The sequence below is a fragment of the Anarrhichthys ocellatus genome, unplaced genomic scaffold (genome assembly GCF_004355925.1).
Source record: "Anarrhichthys ocellatus isolate YVR2014 unplaced genomic scaffold, GSC_Weel_1.0 scaffold114, whole genome shotgun sequence".
NCBI classification, from domain to species: domain Eukaryota; kingdom Metazoa; phylum Chordata; class Actinopteri; order Perciformes; family Anarhichadidae; genus Anarrhichthys; species Anarrhichthys ocellatus.
Window position 1 is genome coordinate 37,318 of NW_022280144.1, and position 25,358 is coordinate 62,675.

Consider the following 25,358-nt stretch of genomic DNA (forward strand, 5'->3'; position numbering starts at 1 on the left):
GACAGTTAGATGGACTGAGTGAGTGGGAGAGAGAGACAGGTAGACAGACCGTTAGATGGACTGAGTGAGTGAGACAGGCAGACAGGAGTCCTCTAAAAGTCTCCAAGACCTGAATGACTGTATGAGAGAGAGACACACACACAGAGAGAGAGAGAGAGACAGACAGAGAGAGAGAGGGAGAGGAGTGTATGTGCGTGTGTGTCTCAGTGCCTCTGTGTGTTTATCAACATCACTAATGAGCTCATATAAACACCTGTGTGCTTGGGTGCATGTTGGTGATTGGAGCACCTGTGTGTTAGAGGCTAATTAAGAAAGAGTGAACAGTGATTTTCAACAAAACTACCTGTCAAACATATGCCCTTTATACCAAAACCATGAGACTAATCAATAAAATATGGATACCGTCAGAGAGATAAGACTCTGGCAAACGCGGAGATGTGTTTTTTATGTTTGTGGTGTTAAAAATGTGAGCTCAAGCGCAATATGCAAAACTGGTACCGTCTGCTTTCTTTGAGAAATGAGTGGTCAGATTTAACATGGAGTCTAATGGAGCAGTTGGTTGGAGTTGATGTCGCTCTGCGGCTCCCTGAGCCAAATGTGTAAATCAGTTGGATTCCATAGATACTTTACTGCGACCAGCACAACATTTCCAAGCTTTTTGGCCAAAATGGTGTATAAAGAGTAAAAATTGTGGGAGCTAGAGCAATTTGTTTGGAAAAATCACAGAAGATTTTCCTGCTCTGCTCCACTCTGAAAGTTATGCTCTCACTCTAGCTCTTAACGAGCCGTGCAATACACACCCATTATAAAATCTGAAACAGACCCAAAATCTTCCTGAAACTTAATCTGTGACTTCATGAAAACTGTGCTAGCTATCAAAATGTCCCTTTGGATCAATAAAGTGCAGCGTTTTGTCTACGTTTTAAACTTTGAATCATGTTTCTACATTAAAGTATGGTTCGTCAATATGGGCCCAAAGTTAAGTGTTTTTTTGCTCTCTTCACACCGGAACCCCATTCAAGTGAATGGGGACATTTTGCTCAGTTTTTGGGGATTTTAGGGAATTTTCGGTAAAACCGCTTGGCAAATCTCTCCGAAAAATAGATAGCACACTATTCCCGATCAGGCCGCACGTTTTGATGTATTTTTCACGACGCTGTTGGCAACGCTGTGTGAGGAGAAGCGCGCCAAACTTCAATTTGCTCCGTTTTTAGTGGTTTTCCGGGATTTTCGGGAAAACCGCTGGGCGAATCTCTCCGAAAAATAGTTTCCGCGCTATTCCCGATCAGGCCGCACGTTTTGATGTATTTTCACGCCGCTGTTGGCAACGCTGTATGAGGAGAGGCGCGCCAAACTTTTGGATAAAGCTGATGATGAGGATTATTATTATTAAGCCCGATGGATAATATACAGTGTGCTTTGGCACAGGCAGTTTTACTGCCTTGTGCCACAAAGCCACACTGAACTATCTTGAACGTTTTTCAATGTGCATTATTCAGCACAAGAGTTTGTTTGTTGTATCCAAATAAAACTACAAACTCAAGCACTGGATCCGTGATTCATTTACTGCCAGCGCGTCCGCAGGTTAGTCTCCCCTACTCAGCCTCTCGGTGACTCATTTTAAGTTGCCGATAGTCACCTACACTGGGCTTAATGCGAGCAGTCTGAGTGACTTGAGAGCATGAGAGGAGCTCCGCCACATCCTCTGATTGAAGTCAGAGAATATGTATTGTACCAAGTTATGAGGCTAAAGGTGAAACAAACGGGTTTGTTTGGTGGTGCACACTCACAGTGACTGTATGAATACATCGTCACAAAATGGCCTGCGTCAGACAAAACACAACAGGCTAAAAGGAGAAAATCTTTTAGATACTCAATATACCCATTCATGCATTATACTTTTTTTTTTAAAGCAGCGTTTTATGGATTTTTTTCATGTCTTAAGACAATTTACTCATCATGGAGAGTGACACACAGCCTGTAACAATATTTGCACTATAGGATCCATAGCTTTTGGAGCTTATCTCATTTTAGGGTTGAAGAATCAGGATAACTTGGTCTCTGCTGCAATTTTCTATCTTTTTTCTTTGAACTTGCCAAGCTGTCTCTTGGCAAGTTCCTCAACTTAATATCAGTGTATCACTAACTCACTGGAGGGAATCGTTATAATGATCCGGAGCTACTTGCATTGGAGAGGTTTGAATATTTAAAGACATTTCATCCTTCGTTTTTCTTTATTTATTTGTTTTTATGTGGAACTGAGTCACAATAAACTAGTGAGTGTTTATGGTGATGAAGGAACATGTCACCTAGTGCAACAGAGTGGCTCAATGATGTGTTTTTATTGGAGCTCTATGGCACAGAGGAAGAAGATCGGTCAGGCTTTGGTACATGTATTGATTTTTCTTTTTTGTCATTCAGTGTTTGTTGAGATTAAAAAAAAATGTATCAACTGGTTTGAAAAGGAAGCTTTTACACACTGTCACTAATACATTTCAGAGGATTTACTGGACTTTCAGTACTTCTGCCTTCTCTGACTGTGTATGTGTTCCCTCTCAGTTGTTAACCTGTTCAAAGTGCATACTTCATCATGTGTGACGTGTCATTTGCATTTTTCTCAGCGGATTAAATCACAGTCTAGTGCTCTATTTCATTCCAATGAATATCAAATAGTTGGTGATTTATATTTCAAGTCAAGTCCATTTTATTTATACAGCACAATGTCATAAAATTTGCCTCAAGGGGCTTTACAATCAGTACATCATAGGCCACCCTCTGTCCTAGACTCTCGATTCAGATTAAGAAAAACAAATTTCGTGTTGGGTTGGTAAATGTGGTTTTGACAAAATAGAACAGAACTAGCCTCGCTGTTTCCTCCTGCCTCCAGTCTTTATGCTAAGCTAAGCTAACCAAGTTCCGACTCAACTTCTGTTCTTATGCTGCGTTCTATTTACCTCGGAAGTCGTAAATCGGAGCTGGGAATGACGATGACGAACAAAACCGAGTTAACTGCGTTCTAATACAACAAGTCAAAGAAGTTAGCAATACCAGATCTAGCCTAGTTAGCTTCTTAGCAATGACATGTTAAACTATATTTCTTTGCATACAAACACCTTAGCAACATGCCAACAGATAGAAGTCGGACAGTACTGTGTACGACTGATTTAATGAGACACAACCAAGACAGAAGTGCTTATAACAGTAGGCCTATGCTACTAAAGCTTTCACCATGTTGATGCGCGGAGCAGGAATCTTGGATGTTGAGGGTTGAGGGTTGGTGAGGTTTTCCTTACTGAAGGAGTCAGAAATCCGTCTTCAGGGGTTGTTCCAGTTGAAATTTCCGACTGGGAACTTGGAAATTACGACTTTTCAGCTCAAACGGAATGCCCCATTACATCTCCCACTCAGAAAGAAAGCGACAAAATGTTGAACTTTTTCTTTAACAAATCGTCTGTTGAAACTGCACTGTGTGAGAGACTGGAGAAGCTGTGTTCAGAATGTATTTTGCCGTCAAACTGAAATGCTCTGAATCATTAGAACAGATTACTTCTTAAATTCTGCCAGCTCATTGGGAAATTAATAAGTGACAGCATACGAGGAGTGTGTGGTGACACACCACCCAGCAGTCATGACGTTACAAAATGAATCGCATCGTAAGCACTGCGCTGTGGGAATAGCAATTAATGTGTCTGAAGTGTGTAATTACCGCTGCAGCACATCTAGATGAAAGCAGGTTGAAACACGACAAAATGACATTGACATTCTGAGACGTAGAGACCACACATTCTTTCTTTGAATATGAGGGAATATCATTAACCTATGCCTCAAAAAACAAAAACAAACTCCAATAGTGTATTTGTTAGTTTGGAACACACTTCCTGACCTTTTCATAGTTGCAGGTTTTTTTTTTTTCTCCACCAAATAATTCCCTACTTTTCATCTTGTGCGTTGCGAGTCACTCTGACCTTTTCAGATACGGTGCCCACATTGCCGACTGTTCTTGATCATCTGGTTGACCATATAGGAAGGAAAACCACATCTGACTTGGAAGTGAGCCGTGAGATAACTTGCCTTTTGTCAAATGTCTGTCACTGGAGTAAAGCCTCGGGTCTCTGGAGTGGGATTTTTATTATTTTTTTGCCCTTTAGAGTCGGGAATTTACCGAGCAATACTATCTTTTGAGGGAAATATGTAAAAGTTGGTCACATTTTATTCATTCAAAACTAAACTAGTTAACTTTAGCAAAAACAAAAAAGGATATCTTTTGTTACAGCTGTCGCTATCGGTGTCAGTGGTTACAGATGTTAATAATACGTTTGTCCCAGCTGTGCTGTTGTTGCTTTTTGTCAAATTTTTTGTTGGACTGTAAATACATTTAGCCCATTGACTGGATATAAGAAGTGGACTACATCAAGACATCTCTAATTGGTTTGTGGGCTGTCGTTTTAAAGTCTCGAGTTGGATTACGGCCGTCGCCATGTTTTTGTTTTTTTTGCAACCGGTGAACAGAAGTTACCATATTTGGAATGCGGAGGAGTGACGTAGAGATGCCGTGTACGGCTCTGGTAGCGGCAACAACCTGTCAATCACAGTAAGCCCGCCCTAACGCTCTGCTTTATGGTCTGTTTGACTCTAAATGGACCGTAATTTACTAAATGAACATCATGTTGTATTGAAGAAGACTTGAAACTAGAGATTGAGACCATAAACTCATGTTTACAATGTTCCGTGGACAGTCCTCATTGCGTTGCCGAGCCAGCACATTCTTTTTTTAACAGAATGTGCCAAAATGTTGATTTGTCAATCCCGCTTTCTCTCTGATTTATTTTTACTTTTGCAGCCTTAAGGCCTTTACACACCAGGAGTGTTTCTTTCCCACGTCGATATATTTTTTCACACTGTTGTTTCTGTCATGAATACTTTCACACAGAACACAAATATAAACCGGAACATGGCCGATTTTTCGGAGCTTTCGCACCACAAATAGAGGCATCAACCAGTCTAATTGTGCAGAAAGGGTTGAGTTTATATTCAAATCAATTTGGAGGCTCCATATTCTGAACTGTATTTCTCCTTTCAACGTTGACAAAGGCAGCGCAGTCCAGATCTACTCCATCCACCTTTCACAATAAAAGCCCTGGACATATAATATTCTCAGGCGAGTATTTTGTTCGTCACGCCCTTGAAGGTTGCTTCTTTAACTTGCATTGAGACCTCCTTTGACCACATGTTGTGGGTTCACAGCAGCAGATTCCAAATGCAAATGAAAGACTTGGATTTAACTTTGCACCTTTTACCTGCTTAGTAGAAGAGAGAACAAAGGAATAGCCCACATCTGTCCATGAAACAGCTTTTAAATTAAACTACTTTTGACCCCTTGAAAAAGACGGTGCTACATATAAAGAACTGTAAACCAAAAGTCCAATTTGTATGTTAATACCCTCAGATTGAAGCTTAGAGTCTGCTCCTAAAGCTCATATTCATTATATAACTGTAACTCAAAGTTGCTTGGATAAACAAAAAGTTTAAAAAAAAGTCAGTGTCCAAATATGTATGGAACTAACTCTGTATATATCAGTACTCAGTGCTTTGTCACATGACCAGCACAATGCCGAGTGAATTATAGTGTTTAGTCACAGTTAGTTATTTTGAAATGTTTGGGGGAAGAGGGGCAACTAGCTGTTATTTTGTTGACCCAATGATGAACCATGTGTTGACATTTATTCAATGATTATGAAACTAAACATAATTTCTTCCTTTCAGCGAGCGGCATGTGCTTCATTGTCGTGCACATTATCTAAAGTGTCGCTGATTGCACACTTTTGTGAAACCACTGTCAATGATGTGCTCTGAATGGATCCCATTGTGTGTGCATGTGTTAGGTGGGGAATGTGGAAGAAAGGGCCATTGTGTTTGTATGTTTTTGACTGTTGACACTGACTGATACTGTATGTGCACAGTCTTGTAGAATCATAGAGTGCCGTAGGGATGATGTATGTTTGTAGGCCAAGCAGGAAGTCAGCATCACAGTGGTTCCCTCGACAAAAATCCAATGGGATTCTTCCATTGGATTTTTAATTGTTGCAGAAAATAATCTCTGTGGCAAACAAACGTTTATGATACTTACATCTTTTGTTCAGCAAGATAATCTTTACCAGTGGACACCACTTAAAGATTTTTGAAGCGTGAATGTAGTCATTAGAAGTTAAAAGCTAACGTTCCACGGTCACATGACTTCACGTCTCCACCACTAAGCTAAAGGAGGACTAGTGTTCTAGTGAGGACGTTTAGTCGACTCATTTAGACACTTTTTGAAGACACGTAAAAGCTTCTACATTCAGGAGAGGGGTGTTTACTGACCTATTTTATATCGTAGAACAAAACATTAACATCTCTTCAGCTTGTGTTAACCACAGACCTACATTCAGACATCGAACCCAAAATTGACTTTGAGACAGAAAAAGTGCAACAATGCTGACTCTATTCTGGATTTTAGGACTCATTCCTGCAGCACTCTCTTGATCAATTTACTATTAATTGTAGCCCCTTTTGCTTGTGTACACACTCACACACACACACACACACACACACACACACACACACACACACACACACACACACACACGCACGCAGTCATATTTTCATTACCTTTGGGAACATTACATTGACATACTGTACATACATTTGTGGGAGACTAACTCTAACCATAACCGCTACCACCCTTATTCTAGCCCTGAACTTAACCTGAAATAAAGTCTTCACACTAAAATGTAAACGTTTATGTAATGGGGACGGGCAATTGTCCCCATTTTGTCCCTCCAAAACAGGCAAGTCCCCACAATGTGTGATCAGATTTATGTCCCCACAAGATGGGTAAACCACACATGCACAGCACTGTGAGTATGTCTCTCTCTCCCTCAGCTTAGTAAAGCAGCCACTTCTACAGAGGACGGAATGTGTATCAAGACAGTCATAACAACGGTCCAAACCAGCGGCTGAATCACACTCGTTAGAGACCTGAGGCAGGCTGACTCACTCTCTGACAACACTTTTAAAGCATGATCCAAGCTGTCATTGTGGCTGTGTAGGTGTCTTGTTACCCTGACACTTTAAGGACGTCCCGTGTACGCGGACTGTACGGTACACACATTCAGTCAGTCGGGCCTGGTGTTGTGAAACAGAGAGGGAAGCGCATGGCCGTGCTCAAGCTTGTCTCTAACTTGCTGTACTTAGCAAGAAAAAGGGTGTTGATCTGCAGCTTAATGTTACTGCCCTCAGGAACTCTTCTGTTCCATTTTACAGTCATTACTCTTCATAGGCTGCTGTAGCTAGCGATCTGTAACACCTCACATATATTGTAGTACAGATTTGTTACTACAGAAGCTAGAACTGGTGCTGAGGCCAGGTAGAGAGTATTAAGTGTGACATCTTCCACTAAGTGATGATGTAAATGTAAAACCCCATACATTTAAAGAGAGACACGCCAGGTGAATAGGGTAACGCATTTAACTAATAGAAATCACCATCAAACATCCCCAGTTGATTTCTTCCATTAAGACAATTGCTTATTTTATTAAGTTTTCTGAAAATGTATATGTTTAAATGCGCAAATAAGAAATGATCAAATATGTGGTTCTTCACATACATTTCCAGAACAGAAATGTGAACATTGGATGAAACCAGGTTAAAAATTCTTGTTTCATTTTGTTGATATTTTAGAGTCAAAGGTTTTACAGAGGGAATGTTGGATATTATTTTTTTGCCATGTTTTTAGCAATATGTGTATAAATCAGTCTATGAATGATATCTGAACAAAGCCCTCTGTCAAATCCTTCAGAATATAGATAGGAATGAAATTGGAATGTTTGGTGTATGTGAGAGCTACTGAAATGGAGATTTTTGGTTCAGAGTGAAAATTAGGTAAAAAAGCAACATATGTCTTGTAAAATTAGATTAATTCTGCAACAACCTACAGGTGAAAAGGGTAAAAAAAGTAACTCAAGATATCGTTGTTTCACGGTAATCATAACATGTTAGAGAGGCCGGATAGGTAATACATATACAGAAAAGAGAAAATTATAATAATGAAAAATAATATATATTTGTAATAATAAAAAAATACTGAGTTTACCAGGTCAACTCTCTTTTCCCCTGCTTGGTGGGATGTCACAAGCATTTCATTTAGGCATTCATTTAGAAAAAAAGTAGTAGTAGAATAGTAAAGCGAAATGTATTTAGAGGTAAGTCAAGTCAATTTATATTCCAAATATATATATATATATATATATATAATATATATATATATCCCAAATCCCAAATCCTTTACAATCTGTACAGCCTACAACCCCCTCTGTCCTGAGACCATTTGACTCAGATAAGGAAAAACTCCCCCCCCCCCAAAAAAACCTTCCAAACGGAAGAAAGCTCAGGAGGAGCAACAGACAAGCAGCCTATTAATATTGCATTTACATCATTAATCATGGCACATTTCTCTCCAATACAAAGTTCACTCAGAACAAGGGTCCTGTTGAATGGCTGCAGGTCTCAGGTCTGTGTGTCAATATGTCTACAAAGCAGATCCAAGAGGAATTGTTATCAGCTCTGATCACGAGGTGCTTTTTCATCACAGGAGAAAGAAGTGTTTTTTTAATGCATAAAATGCAAATGAGAGTGAAACTGTGAGGTGGAGTTTTTATCTTGCCACTGTTGCTCCAGTGCCTGCAAATGGGGGAACGTTAAGTCTCTGTAAATTGTAGAGTACAGTCTAGACCTGCTCTATATGAAAAGTGCCTCCAGATAGCTTTTGTCGTGATTTGACGCATAAATAAATTGAATTGAAATTAATTGAACTGTGAGGTTCAGGGAAATTCACGTTTCGCTGCTCATTTTGACTGTAGCTGCATCTCGCTGCTCCGAGTGTTTCTCTCTCTCTTTGGGTCTCTTTGTATCGCCCACTTTTTGAATCAGGTCCAACTATCCTCTGGTCCATTCAGGCTAACTGTTTTTGCATGCCTTTCAGATTGGGTCCCCTTTTTGTACATTTATTTATATACATCGGGTTGAAGTAGGTTTCAAACAGTTGTGTTTTTACATTTAGACCCCATGGTGACCATTACCTATTACTTGCTGTTTGATCTAAACCAAATGTTGAGGTATTCCCCCACTGCCAATTAAATGACTTTGATTCCTGTCGTCAATCTGGGAGAAGCAAACTGAGAGGACGGGTGGTTAGTTAGCTATCTAGCTTGTCCACCTCCAGAGCTGGCTAGTTAGTTAGTTAGTCTCCAGAGCTCCCGCCTGCTCTCTTCCCGGCGAAGTAATCTCCTAGAGGCCAGGAGTGAGGCACAGTAGGGAGGGACAGTAGTCGCATGCGCAGACGCTGTTGCACTAATTTTCTTTAACCAGTGTAACATTAGCATGAAAGCATGGTGGAATTGGCATGGTAGCTAGCCAACTAGCCAGCTGCTAAATTTGTAAAATTGAACAATTAATGCTTCATCCACACATGCTTCATGTAACCCGTGTTGCATGAAAGCATGGCGGAATTAGCAAGCCAGCTAAGTAGCCAGCCGTCCGCTAGTTAGCTTTCTAATTCCACGATGCTTTGATGCTACAATAGTTACAGAAAATAAGCAGGCCATCTCTTCATCTCTCTAATAGTTTAGCCGCTGAGGTGTAGCAGCCGTGACAGCCGAGGAGGTTAGTAGAAGGCTAAGCTAAAATATTAGCAACATTTTCTCTCCATTTCTGAAACGCCCTGCCCGTTTTGCATAGAATCACAGTTTATCATCTTAAATGTATGCAAAATTAATTCTGGTACCATACAGCACAGCCAGATGACTTTTTCGATGGGTAACTTTAGCCCACTACTCTGAGGAGATTTGTGCTCCAATCGTTCCTTTTTTTTCTTCAGCTAACACTGTGATGTAATCGTGACGTAGGCTGTAAAAGGGTCTATGGAGAATATAAAAAAAAATCCCAGAGTTCCTCACCGATGGAATAGAGCCAGTAATGTGATTACTGTTGGCAGATTTCAGTGTTTTATTGTCATAAAGACAATACCTAATTTTGTAATGGAAGTGGATATTCAACAATGTTCATGTTCATGTTTGCTATCAAAGCAGTGTGTAAATGTCCCTTTGACTCGGGAGCTTGGTTAGGATTGAGGCTTTTGTTATTGCAGAGATAAGGGGGCTGAGAGTCTCGGCAAAGAGAATGATTTCATGTAGGCTGTAACTGATTATGAATGCTTGACAGAACATTGAGATTTGAGATTGAGTTTTGATGGCTGTTGTGCCAACCAACCATGTTGTGCTGAATGGACATATTTAATATGTATAGTTCAGCCAAGATCCTTTACTTTTGTTCTTACCTTTTACAATAAAAGCCCTATATACACTGCGTAACAGTTTACCAGAGGGAACTCAAATTCACTCAGAGCATTTTGCTAAAAGGAAACTCTATAAAATATCTTATAGTATCTTAGGCTATACAACAGTTTACCTCAGACCGAGCAGTCAGACGTTGCCCTGCGTCGATAGGATCCTGGTAGTTGGTCCTCTGCTTGCGTCCATCTATTGGAACCTTTTATTGAAAAAGTGCTGAAACTGTCGCAAATAGTACCAAACGTTTTTTTCAACAGAATCATGTGTAAACTGAACATCGTGTTCAAGCACTGAACGGATGCAGTTCTGCCTGATATCTGAGTCACACTTACAACATTGAGTACAAAGGAATTGTTAAATGTCTCATGTTACAAGATGCCCTCCTTGTTCCGTTGATGACTGTTTGAAACACGTTAGTTTGAATAAAAGCATGTTGGTGTTTCACCAACCACTTCAAATACAAGCACTAGTCCCACACACACCTTCTCCTGTGTCCAGGTGGAGTGTGTGTATGTGGGTTTGACGCTAACAAGAACGTGCCCAGACTTGCAGCTTGGCCAATCTGACCGCCAACTTTTCAGAAACAGTTCTCAACACGTCCTCCAGCCGGCCCACCTCGTCTAGCTAACCCTGACTCACTCCCCCATCACACACACACCACACATTGTTCAGTCCTTCGCAGGGCGGCGGATCACATACACAGCGTTAAAGCTTTCAACTTTGAAAGCTGATTTAAAGGAGACTTTCAAGCGGAGAAGTACATGTTTTCAGGTGTATCCAATCTTCATGTTGGTGGGTTTCTGTGAGTGATGGCAGAAGGTAGGCAAACAAAGGAGGCTTAGGTAGGAGAGCTGAAGTGAGTCTGAGGTGTGGTGTAACATGCTGGCACCAGTCATGCTGCATCCTACGTAGACTGAAGCTTTCTTCTTAAACTAGGTCAAATGAATATCTTGAATGCCTTTTAAAAAGCTTTATTGATTTTTTTTTCATTACATTTTAAATCCCTATCCTTTAATTACTAAATTACATTTCTGTTTCGTGGTTCTCTCCACATACTATCTTCTTTTTCTGTGTCGGTTTGCTGCTGCCTCCGGGTTTCATTTTCTCACAGCGATGTGAATCATTAAATGCGTGTGACTTGTGCTGTGACATCCACAGCAGCAGCATCGCTCATGGAACCTGAGGTCAAGTGAAGTTTGAGAGAGCCCAAAGGGGGCTTGGAGTGACCCTCAGTGACCCCTGACCATCTTATGGATTGATGCACATTGAGAGGGACACTACAATTACTGTTATTACTTATTAGGACTTTGGTGATTCCCCCACCTATAACATGAGCTTCATTGATTACAGTGTATTGTACAGGAGATTGTTGTTTATTGGCTGCCATTCTTTTTTTTCAGCCTTTGGCCTATCCTTTGTTTGAGTTGATGATGGGGCTGATTGATAACTCAATAGGATAATTTATCAATTCATCAATGGAATCATATCTTGATGAAATCATATTTTCAGATAACGATATATGCAAACACGTTGTCTAAATTGATAATAACAAGCCCGTTCCAACTCAGAAATTGTTGCTCTAAAGTTCTTAATAAAATGAGAAAATACTCAATGTTTTTCATTTGTCAAGTATATAAACCATGTGGTTATTTCATATTGACTATTTATTTTTTGATTTACCAGAAAACATGCTATATTGTGATATACATCCTTATTGAGATCTGAAATGACCAATACATTGAAAGAAGATTTTGTTTGATTAGTTCATAATGATATCGACATTAGGTCAAATATAGCAACCACGGCGTTAAGTTGCTTTAAGATGTAGTGTCCTAACCTTTACAAGTATATGTTTTGTGCTGAATTTAATGTTAATCACATCCTTCCTTCATCACGTACAGAAATGAACTAGGGAGTTCTAGTACGAATACATAAATATCGAATTTAGTATTCTGAGCAGAAACTGCATAACATGTCATATTTGTGTTTGTCCTCATCAACCATGAGGAGTGAAGAGAAGGTGTCTGTGTGTCCTCTGCTGTAGGTGACTGCAGCAGCTCGGCCTGACTGGGATTATGATCTGGACCAGGAGGACCAGAAGCCTTTTTTTGAGTGATTCCATTCATCATATTCAACTAATAAAACTCATGTGAGGAATTCTCATCAAAGACGTCCTTCTGTGACTGCCATCACTTTGGAATATTGGATTGCATTGCAGTTGTTGTTTTGGGAATATTTCACTGAGGGTTGTTCTGACAGCTTGACAGCTCTAGATAGCAGGCAGTCAGTCCCCAGTCCACTTCCTTTTCAGCTTTCTACTGCAACTCAACTTCAATTTGAGGAACCTCTCAAGCTAAATTTGCTCCTTCTTCCAGTGATTTTATCCGATATTTTTTACCAATGAGATACAGTATTTCTTGAACTCCATTTGCCTGCATCCCAGTTTCTAAAGACTCTACAGACTCTTTGGGGAGCGAGGTCAGCAGCTACACCTTGAACATTGTCATCCGTCAGCGGTCATGGCGGCTGTGGCAGCTAGAATGGCCATGGTGACCGACTCCCCCAACCTGTCGCTGAGGTCGAGGACCACCGTGACGACGGACGGCGACTCTTTCGTGAGCACCACCAGCCTTCCCTGCAGCCACTTCCTGTCCGCCAACGTCATCAACGTCGGTAAGTGTCAATGATGAATGACGGCGTGCCGGGAATCTGAGTGTGAATGTGTTTGGTGTCATGTTATGGTGTGTTGTCTCTGGTCTTGTGGCGTATTAGTGCTGTTTAACTTCATGCATGTTGTTGGAATGCTGAAAACAATACACTGTTTTGCCTTCTTCTATTGCAATGTCAAGAAGGGTTTAAAATCTTGGTTATCTAATTAATTCACATGAAAAAGACGATGATGTCACGTCTTAAATATGAATGCGTGGAGTCTGATATACATGTAATAGAGAGATGATAGAGATGTCATGACTGACTGTGTGTAAGAAAGGTGGAGCGGTTATTGATTGGATCACAGCCACTTCATACGTCTGTGTTGGATTGGAGGACTATCTGATAATCGCCTTCATTTTCTGCGTTATTATTCTTCATACATATATCTGATTTATTTCCAACTAAATATTCTAATGTTTTAACCCTGTACCAAAGTTAATCAAGTGGCAATAGAAAAGGTTGTGTGTCTAATGGGAGGAGGCCCAGATGAATGTGAAGTTGGTTGATGATGAAAGATGAGAAAAGCTAGAGGCTGAAAACAGACCGTGATGGGGCCAGACTGTATGTATTAATAGGAGGTTGTGCCTGTGATGGGCGGAGGTCCAGATTAAAATCTTGTTTGAAATCTGTTGAAAAATTGAAAAGGGCATCAAGGCCATCAGGTCCTGTTCCTCCCGTCGTGAAAACAGCTGACTGTGAACTTTGGTCTGTAAAGAACTGAAGTGTGTCTTCTGCACATTTCTGTCTCAAGGATTCAAGGACATTTATTGTCATTATGCAACACAGGGATGCACAACCAGAGTCAGTTGTAGCCCATTTGTAACACAACAAACACATGACAAACTAAACTATAACTGTAGTACTTTCCTGTAGTGCATTCTTTTCATTTGCATCATAAGGAATGTAAAGAGCAGCAACAAAAGCATTTCTCTGTTCAGATAATATGGCAGTGCAGACGTGGGAATGTCCGTTAGTTTATATGACTGATGCAATATCATGTGCTTTACTGTTTGACTTACAATCCCATGCAGTAAACTCAGCTGCTGTCAGGACTTAGTTACACATTATGTAATGTATAAAACGTGTTGTAAACATTCTCAAAAACAAGCTCTGTATCAGTGGAAGTATCTTCACCCACCATGTTGTACCGAAAGAAACGCAAAACGAAGATTGTTTTTTGAAATGAAAATATTTACACGTTGCAAGTGTGAAACCAGGTCGACAGAATCAGAGAGGAAACCGCTTGAGTATGTTATTAATTTGCACATTCCAGTATATTTCTGTGTTTCAGTATATTTCTGAATGTTTTCTGGTGTAGTTGCTGTCAATGATCCAGACGGTGATGATGGTTCGTCTGCCAGCAGTGATGCTCTATCAGAGGATGTCATACTGTGTGTGTGAAAACGACACAACTCATTTTCACTTTAGATAGTACAAAAGGTGCATACCAGGAGACTTCTGATGGAAATGTAAGGTCTACAGATAAAGCTTTTGGTTTCAAATTTTGGCAGCTGTTAGAATGGGCTATCAGCAGTTATCAGCCTCATGGATATGGTTAGAATATGGGTTACAAGGGGCCTGCTCACCTACTAGTATGTTCAGAAGATGGGCTACAACTGACCAAAGTCAGTTGTAGCCCATTTGTAACCCAACAAACACATGACAAACTAAACTAAAACAGTAGTGTATTACTGTAGTGCATTCTTTAATTTGCATCATAGGGAATGAAACAGCAACAACTATCCTCTGGGCAGATAATATGGCCGACATCTTCACATTCAAAATTTAACATGAGGAAAAAAACATTGTCCATCAACTTTGACTGTGTTTGAGCACCAAGCATCATGATGTAAACACAGAGTCCCAGGAGCATGCTGGGTAGTGCAGTAGCCTCAGGTCCTAGCTGGGTTAGCTTAGCTTCCATCTCGTGCTCTCCTCCCTCCCTGTTTGGTCCGGCAGGTCTGGCTGGTTGGTCGGCCGTGGAGCAGTGATCGTCTCAAAGTCCACTGCTCTTAATCCCCACTCTTCCTTTTGTCTTCTGTCATCTGCTATGAGTGATAAACACGAAAAACAACAACAAATAAAGACAAAAATACAGCGAAATTGATGGGAGCTACCATGCGCAGTATGTTCATGCGCTGCTGTTGCCAACAACAAGCACTATAGTAGTAGTGATAATCACTGATAAGGCCCATTCAATCGGCTGATAACATTCTAAATGGTCCACTAGATTGTTGCTCTGGCTAGCAATGCTAGCCGCTCTCTTTCAACAATGTTAGGCTGAAAAAAAACATGCATGCAGGCTGAAATTCAACCGTGGCTGCTATCTGAAAAACTGTATTTTTGTAGATTGCACTGTGAATTGTCATTGTGTTACAAGCTACCAGCTCTTCTATTTTGCAAAGATGTGCAGATGGACTTCACTGTGCCTCTTTCTGATATGACCAGAGTATTAATCAGCACATTATAAAGCAGGACTTGCTTATGAATTATGCAATTATTCATTTGTGTTCATATTTTGACACTGGTAACATGTATAGAATAAATGCTAACACACATCTGTATTTTAAGTTATAGTGGGTAGGGAAAGTTCCCAACAAGCTAATTTTCTGTGAATAATATTCATATTAAAATTCTGCGCTGCAGCTTAATCAAGCAAAAGTGTATATTGTCATGCCAGTGACTTGAATACAGGGTAAATAATGAAACAATTGCAAAGGTCAAGCAGCAGCGTCCCTGTTTCTGAACAGGCTGGTCGTCTTGCTCTGCAGACACAGCTGCTGGAGTGGCTGAGCTTTATTTGTCTGCAAGGCTGAAAAGGACACAAGTGTCATTCATCAGCAGAGAGTTTGGTGCAGCGTCCTGCTGCATGAGCACAATGCCTTTACAAGCTAAACCTTTACAAGGACATCTCTTCTTGTAATGCTGGGATGAAGACACACAGGACCATATCAGTAACATTACACACATACGCTGACAAAACACAACTTATTTTATTTCACAGCAACAGAGAATAAAATTACACAAAATATTAAATCAATAGAAATAAAGTAAAACTATCTGACGATGGGATCAGACCAGCTGCCAGAAAATATTGTGATTCATCCCGTTTGAACCTGATCGATCCTGTCTCCATGTAGGGGATCATTTCTTATGAACAGTAATCAATGAAGTTACCGCGGTCGCCCCAAGTGTGTAAATGTTCATAACTCTTTGGCTTTGGAAACACTCAAGGATCATTTAATGAACTCACAGGAGAGACACAAACATCTGCAGACAACAAACTGAACTCCAACTTCCTGTTAAAGCTTTGCCTGAGCCCAGATTGTATTCATTATTGCTTGTTGCTGAGTGTCGTTAATCTTAGCTGTTACAGTTTACTGTCTTGTTGTCGCCTTTGTTAACATTGTGTGAAGTTTTAGAACTTTTCCCGGAGGCCATCACCTTCTGTCCATGAAAGTCTTTGATGGCGACAGAACAGGTTAAAGATGTGTCCCTACTGCGTGAGCTGAGAACGCTGGATGGGAATGATGTGACGGAAACACAGAAATAAATGCAGATCTTTTATTTATTTTAGAAAATTATGAATGTATTTGGCTTCTATTTATTTGCCACGTTGCCTTCCAACACTTTGATGTTGTGGGTTGTAATGAGGCTTTGGGTCAACAGCAGGGGAAGAGATTTCACTGTCAGTCTCATTTCTCACGGCTCAGGGAGACAAACTAATGACTCGTCAGTAGCTGGGGGAGAAGAGATAAAGATAAGATGAGATGAATCTTGAAATTGCTGTGCAGCAGTCACAACACAAGGTGGGAAGAGAGCAAACATAAAAGCCAAATTATGTACATTACATTACAGTAAAGGCAGATGTAGAGCACACACTGATGGATGATAGGATCAGTGGATAAGGAGAGATCTGCAGAGGTCTGCAGAGGTCTATACTTTGTGCAAAAAACGATGTCAATTATGTTACAAAGCTGTATAGATGAGAATATTCTATAGCTATTTTGAGAGACGTGAACTGGTTGCAGTGTGGTTGTTCAAAAACCATGTTTTTCTGTTCTATCGACCAGTCAGACGCTCCGCTACACCCTCCATCTCTCCTCCGGGCATGTGCTCCTTTGATGCGCCGGGTGAAGGAATTCGGTGATTAAAACCAGCGCCGGGAGCACAATGAGGGCCTTGCTGCAGGGAGACATTTGATTGGCTCCATGGATGCTCAAAATACCTGCTGTGGTGAGGTTTGCTGTTGTTGTCAGCACTGAGGGCTGTGACAGGGCGGCTGTGTTTGAGCCTTAATCGTTGTTGCCACACGTGACTAGAGCACTGGGGTCAGACTGAGCGGGGTACTCTACGTCGATGGCCGGTCAGCAGTTGGTCACGTCATTGGTTTCTTGAGTTGTTAAAACACGATTAGCTCAAATAGGTATTGATGTCGACTGATGCACAACAGTGAAGCAAAGAGCGATGGAATCCTAAAGGAGTCCACACCACCTAAAGCAGTTGCAGCCTACACGAGAAAAGCATGACAAAAAAACAAAGGAGGAATATACAGTGGGTACGGAAAGTATTCAGACCCCTTTAAATTTTTCACTCTTTATTTCATTGCAGCCATTTGCTAAAATCAAAAAAGTTCATTTTATTTCTCATTAATGTACACTCAGCACCCCATCTTGACAGAAAAAAACAGAAATGTAATTTTTGCAAATTTATTAAAAAAGAAAAACTGAAATATCACATGGTCATAAGTATTCAGACCCTTTGCTCAGTATTGAGCAGAAGCACCCTTTTGAGCTAGTACAGCCATGAGTCTTCTTGGGAATGATGCAACAAGTTTTTCACACCTGGATTTGGGGATCCTCTGCCATTCTTCCTTGCAGATCCTCTCCAGTTCCGTCAGGTTGGATGGTGAACGTTGGTGGACAGCCATTTTCAGGTCTCTCCAGAGATGCTCAATTGGGTTTAGGTCAGGGCTCTGGCTGGGCCAGTCAAGAATGGTCACAGAGTTGTTCCGAAGCCACTCCTTTGTTATTTTAGCTGTGTGCTTAGGGTCATTGTCTTGTTGGAAGGTGAACCTTCGGCCCAGTCTGAGGTCCAGAGCACTCTGGAAGAGGTTTTCTTCCAGGATATCTCTGTACTTGGCCGCATTCATCTTTCCTTCAATTGCAACCAGTCGTCCTGTCCCTGCAGCTGAAAAACACCCCCATAGCATGATGCTGCCACCACCATGTTTCACTGTTGGGATTGTATTGGGCAGGTGATGAGCAGTGCCTGGTTTTCTCCACACATAGCGCTTAGAATTAACGCCAAAAAGTTCAATCTTGGTCTCATCAGACCAGAGAATCTTATTTCTCATAGTCTGGGAGTCCTTCATGTGTTTTTTGGCAAACTCTATGCGGGCTTTCATATGTCTTGCACTGAGGAGAGACTTCTGTCAGGCCACTCTGCCATAAAGCCCCGACTGGTGGAGGGCTGCAGTGATAGTTGACTTTGTGGAACTTTCTCCCATCTCCCTACTGCATCTCTGGAGCTCAGCCACAGTGATCTTTGGGTTCTTCTTTACCTCTCACACCAAGGCTCTTCTTCCATGATTGCTCAGTTTGGCTGGACGGCCAGGTCTAGGAAGAGTTCTGGTCGTCCCAAACTTCTTCCATTTAAGGATTATGGAGGCCACTGTGCTCTTAGGAACCTTGAGTGCTGCAGAAATTCTTTTGTAACATTGGCCAGATCTGTGCCTTGCCACAATTCTGTCTCAGAGCTCCTTGGGCAGTTCCTTCGACCTCATGATTCTCATTTGCTCTGACATGCACTGTGAGCTGTAAGGTCTTATATAGACAGGTGTGTGCCTTTCCTAATCAAGTCCAATCAGTTTAATTAAACACAGCTGGACTCCAATGAAGGAGTAGAACCATCTCAAGGATGATTAGAAGAAATGGACAGCATGCTTCTACTCAATACTGAGCAAAGGGTCTGAATACTTATGACCATGTGATATTTCAGTTTTTCTTTTTTAATAAATTTGCAAAAATTTCTACATTTCTGTTTTTTTCTGTCAAGATGGGGTGCTGAGTGTACATTAATGAGAAATAAAATGAACTTTTTTGATTTTAGCAAATGGCTGCAATGAAACAAAGAGTGAAACATTTAAAGGGGTCTGAATATTTTCCGCACCCATTGTAAACAGCACGAACAAGCAGATAACATCGCAGACATCGAAACATTCAAACGTCGACATCGGGGAAACATTGTCCATCATCTCTGACTGTTTGAGCACCAAGCATCATGATGTCAACACAGAATCCACCTCCTCTTGTCCCACTGGAGTCCTGCTCTCTGTCCTGTGGTCCGCCCGTCAAGTGCAGCTTGATCTGAGACGCCACGACAGAGCCAGGTCTCTGTGAAGATGTGGACCAAGTCACCGACCTGCGACTGGACAGAGGCCAGAAGCAGATTGGGTAGTGTAATAGCTTCAGGTCCTATAGCTGGAGGAGCTTAGCCCCCATCCCGACTCTCCTCCCTCTCATGCTGGTGCGGTTATCTCAACACAAAAGGACATCAAATTGAAACGAAAACGTAGCAGAGCTCATGGGAGCAACAACCAGCGTAAACCTAACAGTGAAGTCTGAAGGTAAGCCAGCTGCTGGTTTAAATTATAGATGCCAGAGTGAGCTGCTGTGTGAAGAAGAGCAGCTCAGCTGAGGCTCTCTGAGGTCACCAGCTCTCAGCTTATATCATCAAGATGTGCACATGTTTAGGCCTTTGCAGCTCCAAACTTAAACCTCAGCATCGGGCCCAAATTTGGAATTTTAATGTAAAAATGCGGAAAAGGTTAATTACCGGTTAATTACGGAAACTAGCACACAGGCTTTAGCTAAAACTGGAAGCATAATTATCATTATTATCATCATTATTGTTATAATTATTATCAGTTACCCTAAAAGGAATGATAACAGAATTATAGTAATAAACAGAATTATAAACATGTTAAATATCTAAAGTATTTTAGCAGGATTATAGCATGTTAAATGAACTACTAAATGTACCTTAAACTCTTGCACACTGTCACTCACTTATGTCCGTTTTTTGGAATAACGCAGATAAACAAATGTAATCGGCACGATAACCGTCGATTATAATACCACGGTATACTGTGATACTGTAAACTTCAAGTCTATTTTCTTCCGTTTTAACATGCGTAGCTGCAGTGTTTAGTAGTCAGTACCCTCATTGGATGGACTTATGCAAATCAGCCTGAACGTGTTGTGCAAGCAGGATGCAGCTTCCATAGGAGGTCATGCCAAGGCAACTCACTCAAACAGCTAGTGGTGTTCAACGGTAGCATTTTAACAGCTCCGATCATAAAACTGTGACTACTGGTTATTTTATTACTATTATTTATTGTATGTTGAAGTCAAAGCTTCCTCTTCTAGGTATTCAGGGAGTAAAGCTGATCTGTTTCCCACAGACATAACTGTGTATTTCTTTTTGTATAGTTTGCTACAAACAGCCTCAAAGCACTGTCAAACCCATGCTGTCAGCCCTGCAGTAGCTGATACAACACTGTGCTGTTCACCAGGCTTCCTACACCGGAGAAAATGCGTTCAGTAACATGTAACAACCAGCAAGCACTTCCAGGCAGACGGAGGGAAAGCATGAGTGTGTGAATAAACGTGTGAATGAGGGACGGAGGGGAGGCCGCAGGTGTTTGAGGGGGGCTGGAAAGCAGCTGCTGTGTTTACCTAAAACCCAAAACCCTCCAATTTAGTCTCAGTTGCACACTGATGCTGCCTTCAGACACAGTTAGAAACCATCTGCTGAGTCCCAGGGTGGATGGAGGGCTGTCAGTCAGAGCACTGCTTGTGTATTGAGATGGTTAGATAGTATTGCAGTAAGTAACGATGAGTAATTATGATAATGATGATGCTGTATATCGTCATATAGGCAGAGATGCAGTTAAGTTATGTTCAAATGTATCTTTGTGACACAAGTTCATGGTATAAAGCTCATTGCAATGTTTATCAATCTGATGCAAAAAAACAGTGACTGAGTTCATATTGGTGTTTTTATGATGATCATAAACTGGAGCTGAGAAAACACCATGTCTTTTTTATTTCTAATCACATTACTATATGTAGAGCATGAAGGCTTCTTTTCATGTTTACTGCATTTCTTAATAACATTGTAAACAAGATTTAATCTTCAGGAGCTGGGATTCTTATCATGGGCTGTTTGGAATGGTTTTTATTTTTTTTACATTCAAAGCGTATATTGAGGTTTTTGTAAGACGATTTGAATGTCTTTCATCATATTTTATGAAATTCAAAACAAAAAAGAAATGGTGAAAATATGACTTTGTGGTTGTATAAATATAATGTATGGTGCTGTTAGATTGCTGTCAAACCACCTCATTAATACAGGCGCGTGCCTCGCTGTTGAAAGTGGGAGAGCAAGCAGTGCTTTGACAGTTTCACAATGAACATTTTATTTTTGGGAGGCTTAACTCCAACAAATATGGATTGAAGCATTATGTTTCGTTATATAAAAACATAAGAATTTTGGAAATTAAAGAAGTGTACATCTTGTTATCTCTTTCTCCAATAAGATACGACTGGGCATATGAAAACGGAAACAATTGCGCATCCCTAATCGATCCGCCGCTGAAAATAGCTCCCAACAAATGCACCATTTCTCCTATTTGAGTAACGTTTGAGGAAATGATTGAGCCTTTTTTTAAATAAAAGCTTAGAGCTGAGAGCCACAGACAGGAAGTCAGAAAGGAGTGAGATGGACTAACTCATTGATGGTTTGGGACATTTGACGCAATCTGCAGAAAAACATAGAATGAAGCAGACATGATCGGAAAGTGAAATCTCAACCTGCTGCTGCTCAAGTCAACAGTGAGGACTGTGGTTTTAGTTCCAGTCTGAATTTGTCAACCAAAACAAAAAGTCCTGCAGACTGCAAAGCTAACTAGTGGAGAGAAAGTTCATGCACTGAACATGAAAAGCCCGCTCTGAAGTTGGGGTGCTTGCTGGGTCGGGACACTTCAGACCTCCAGAGGAGACTTTGGAGAAGATTTTGCGGGACAGCAGCATCTTGTCCCGGAGCAGTTTTGGGAAAAGTTCCGGGTATATTTTCTCCCAGATCAGATAATGTTTCACCTACTAGACTATGGCAGAGGACTGGTCCTAGAAGATCAATGCCTTCATTTATGTTGGAATGTTGCAGTACCAGCAGTGGGCAGCGAGGTGATTTATTCAATTTCTGTCAGTCCTAGATCACTTTTTTGACGTACCTCTACAGTGGTCTGGGTGAATCCTTTGTGCTGATTGGCTGGGATTGTACTAATTATTTCTAAAGAACTGGCCGCTCTGACCCAGCAGCCTCATTTAAGTTCTGAATCAATACAAGTCAAGCAAGAAATCTCCTAACACGGTTGGACCCCCCCCACCCGGCAACACAGTTCCGTGACAAATTACCTACAGACCCTTATGTTCAAACCAAGTGAAACAGCCTGTTAAAACAGCTGTCCAGATGTGTTAACAACAGCCTCAGTAACACAGCGGTTTAAATGAAACATGTGTATCAGTGAAGCTGTGTGAAGTAGACCTGAGAGTCAGGATACAGAACGGCTGTTCACTAATCTGACGCAGGAGGAGTTCAACATGAGAGAAGTTTGCTTTCAGGGCTTTCCACTAGAAGTACTAGAAGGTTTCAGGCAACAAGCCTTGCTGATCAGGTTTATGGATAAAATAAACCCTTTCTGCCAGAAAGCCCTGTAGGCAAACCTCTCCCATGTGCGTTTGGAGTCAGTTTAACACTGAATGCTGTTATTACAACCCTAGGAGGATAGTCAGAAGGAAAGGGAGGCTCTCTGATAACTGCATATGTTCACCTTCTTCTTCTTGTATTCTTTAGTGAATAGCTTTGAGATTAATTTGCTTGTTTTTTGTGTTTATTTCTTTATCTCAGGATAATGTTTGCATTGGGTCTCATTTCACGTGTTTTATTGTGATGTTTGGTCTGGATGCAGCATGACCCCACAGGGATTAAGTAACATCATCATCGTCTGAAGAGTTGTAAAAGTAATACCAACATACTGTAATTGTTTTGTTTTCGTGTATCTTATTCCAAAATTACAATAGCCACGATTTGATCACCATGGAATCATGTGTTATAAAGATGAAAGATCAACCCTCGTTTGTAATACCTGTTTCAGCTGACATATACACCAATACAGATCTACTGTATATGTAATAAACGTATCTCTACTGATATGGGTCAGTCCAGCTTTAGGGATTACCCCCTTTTGTTACCTCAGCACTAATTAGGTTCAAAGTGTCACTTCCTCTGGGGATGGCTTTTATTGTTCAATTTTGATTTACTCACTGTTGCTGCCCAGGAGCCAGATAAAAGAAAGCTCTGAGTTGGTATAAATGTTGATATGCTCATCACTATCACTTATTACAGCGGCCGCACAATAAGCTATACAAACAGTAGTAAGTGTTTGGTGGGTTTTAAACCCCAGGCGTTGCCTCTCAGGCAACAAAAAGGTACCACTGCGTTCCAAATCGCAGACTTTTTCTTTTGACCTTTAGTCCGTACTGCAGCTGCCCCTTTAAAGCACTGAATGTCTGCAGTATGCTTTCAATTGAGACATACTACTTCCTCATAACATTGCTTCGAGCTTTGACCCTCTTGCTCATAGATTCACTGCAAAGAGCATTGTGGGTCAGAATTCATAGTTTTCATGTGACGTCACGTCCTCAAGGGAACGCCCCCTTGGAGGACCAAACAATGCTGTCTTCCCTTGCCCGCCAGTTTACGGAGTGAGGGATTTCTGTTGTTGTAGTTGTTGTGCAACTAACCGATGAGGACATGAGCCTGGGCCGTGTTCAGAATCTCGTCTGAGAAAGAAACCCTGAAAGGATTTTAGCCATTAAACGTGCTGTGTCGTCAAGATTCCTTTGACAATGAAGAATTTCTTGCCCTTCACCTCCCAAACGTCAGCATCATTGACCCACCCAGATCGAAAAAACCTGCCCAAAACCTGCAGTTTGATCTCATATCTCATTTCTTCTTCAGTTCAAAGGTGATCCAAATATTCGTGGCTTGAAACAGAGGTAATATTGACCGGCTTGTGCTGCGTTTCTATGTGGAGTGCGAGCCACCATGTTTTGCCCTCCAGGTCACCACGCATGACTAAAAACTATGAATAGCCAGAAAAGCATGCTGGCCTGCATGCTGCAAAACACAACCGGTGGCTGTAGGACATCCTGGTACTTTTGGCGCACTGCATTGTGCATACATACTATGCATTGGGACATACAACATCTTTGTCTGGCATACGAAATAGTTTGGTAGTATGGGTATTGAAAGGCACTGATCTCTTGCTGGAGATTACCACCTGGTCCATATGGATTCTGCAGACACGACACCCAACCACACATTGTGGTGCAAACAAATCATTAAGTATAAATATTACTATATCATGTATTCCGCTAGAGTTAAACCCCATTAAAAATGAGGCAGTATGAAGCACAAAGCTCTTCATAGTAAAGATGGAAAACATATAATCCTTAGACATCAGGTCTGTGATTGGTTCACACAGTATTCGATTGTATCTGGTAGTTTTGTGATCGCATACAAGCCTTCTGTCTGTCTGTAATGATAAACTGCTGACCCAGGGCCATGTGTCTGTGTGGCTGAATAACGTACAGAGTGCTGAGGTCACAAAGATGGGGCAACAGAGGAAGCCCCAGTGAAGCTCCTCCTCTCAGAAATTACATTATTATAGCAAACAGATTATATGTGGTATTCCACATTTTGACATGTTTAATATTGCCCTCCTCATTTACTCCTAAGTTACCTCATAACATGGCCAGAGGGTATTATGTTTATTAATATTTAACTTCTATTTCAATAAGTCAGTACAGGTGAAGTATTCACACAACCAGAGGGGGGCACTGCAGCGCCCTCCCAGTTCACCCAGTTCCTCTGCTGCATTCAGAACCACTTCATGATTTCCTGCGAAAGACAGACTGAACCTTAATGAACTTGTTGTCTTGGCATCAGACTCCTGGTAATGGAAAGCTTCCTTTGTCTGCGTTTCCTCTGTTTAATCTTAAGTGAAGAGGTCCGGGGTTAATGAGCCCATTTCCTCACTGCTTGAACCGGGCTCTGAGGCGAAGAGGGTTTCTGTAAACCCTTCCACTCCTAGTAATGGTTGATGTGGTGGTACTGAAATATGGATTTGTGTTA

General features: G+C 41.1%; 1 protein-coding gene across 1 annotated transcript in view; it reads left to right on the forward strand.

Moving 5' to 3' along the window:
* plch2a (phospholipase C, eta 2a) overlaps nucleotides 1-25,358 on the forward strand; it is a 209,168-nt gene that overhangs the window by 3,591 nt on the left and 180,219 nt on the right. The window contains exon 2 of the mRNA XM_031876737.1: nucleotides 12,430-13,058. Coding sequence (XP_031732597.1) covers nucleotides 12,905-13,058 — 154 coding nt within the window. The 5' untranslated portion in view covers nucleotides 12,430-12,904. The remainder of the gene's footprint in view (nucleotides 1-12,429; nucleotides 13,059-25,358) is intronic.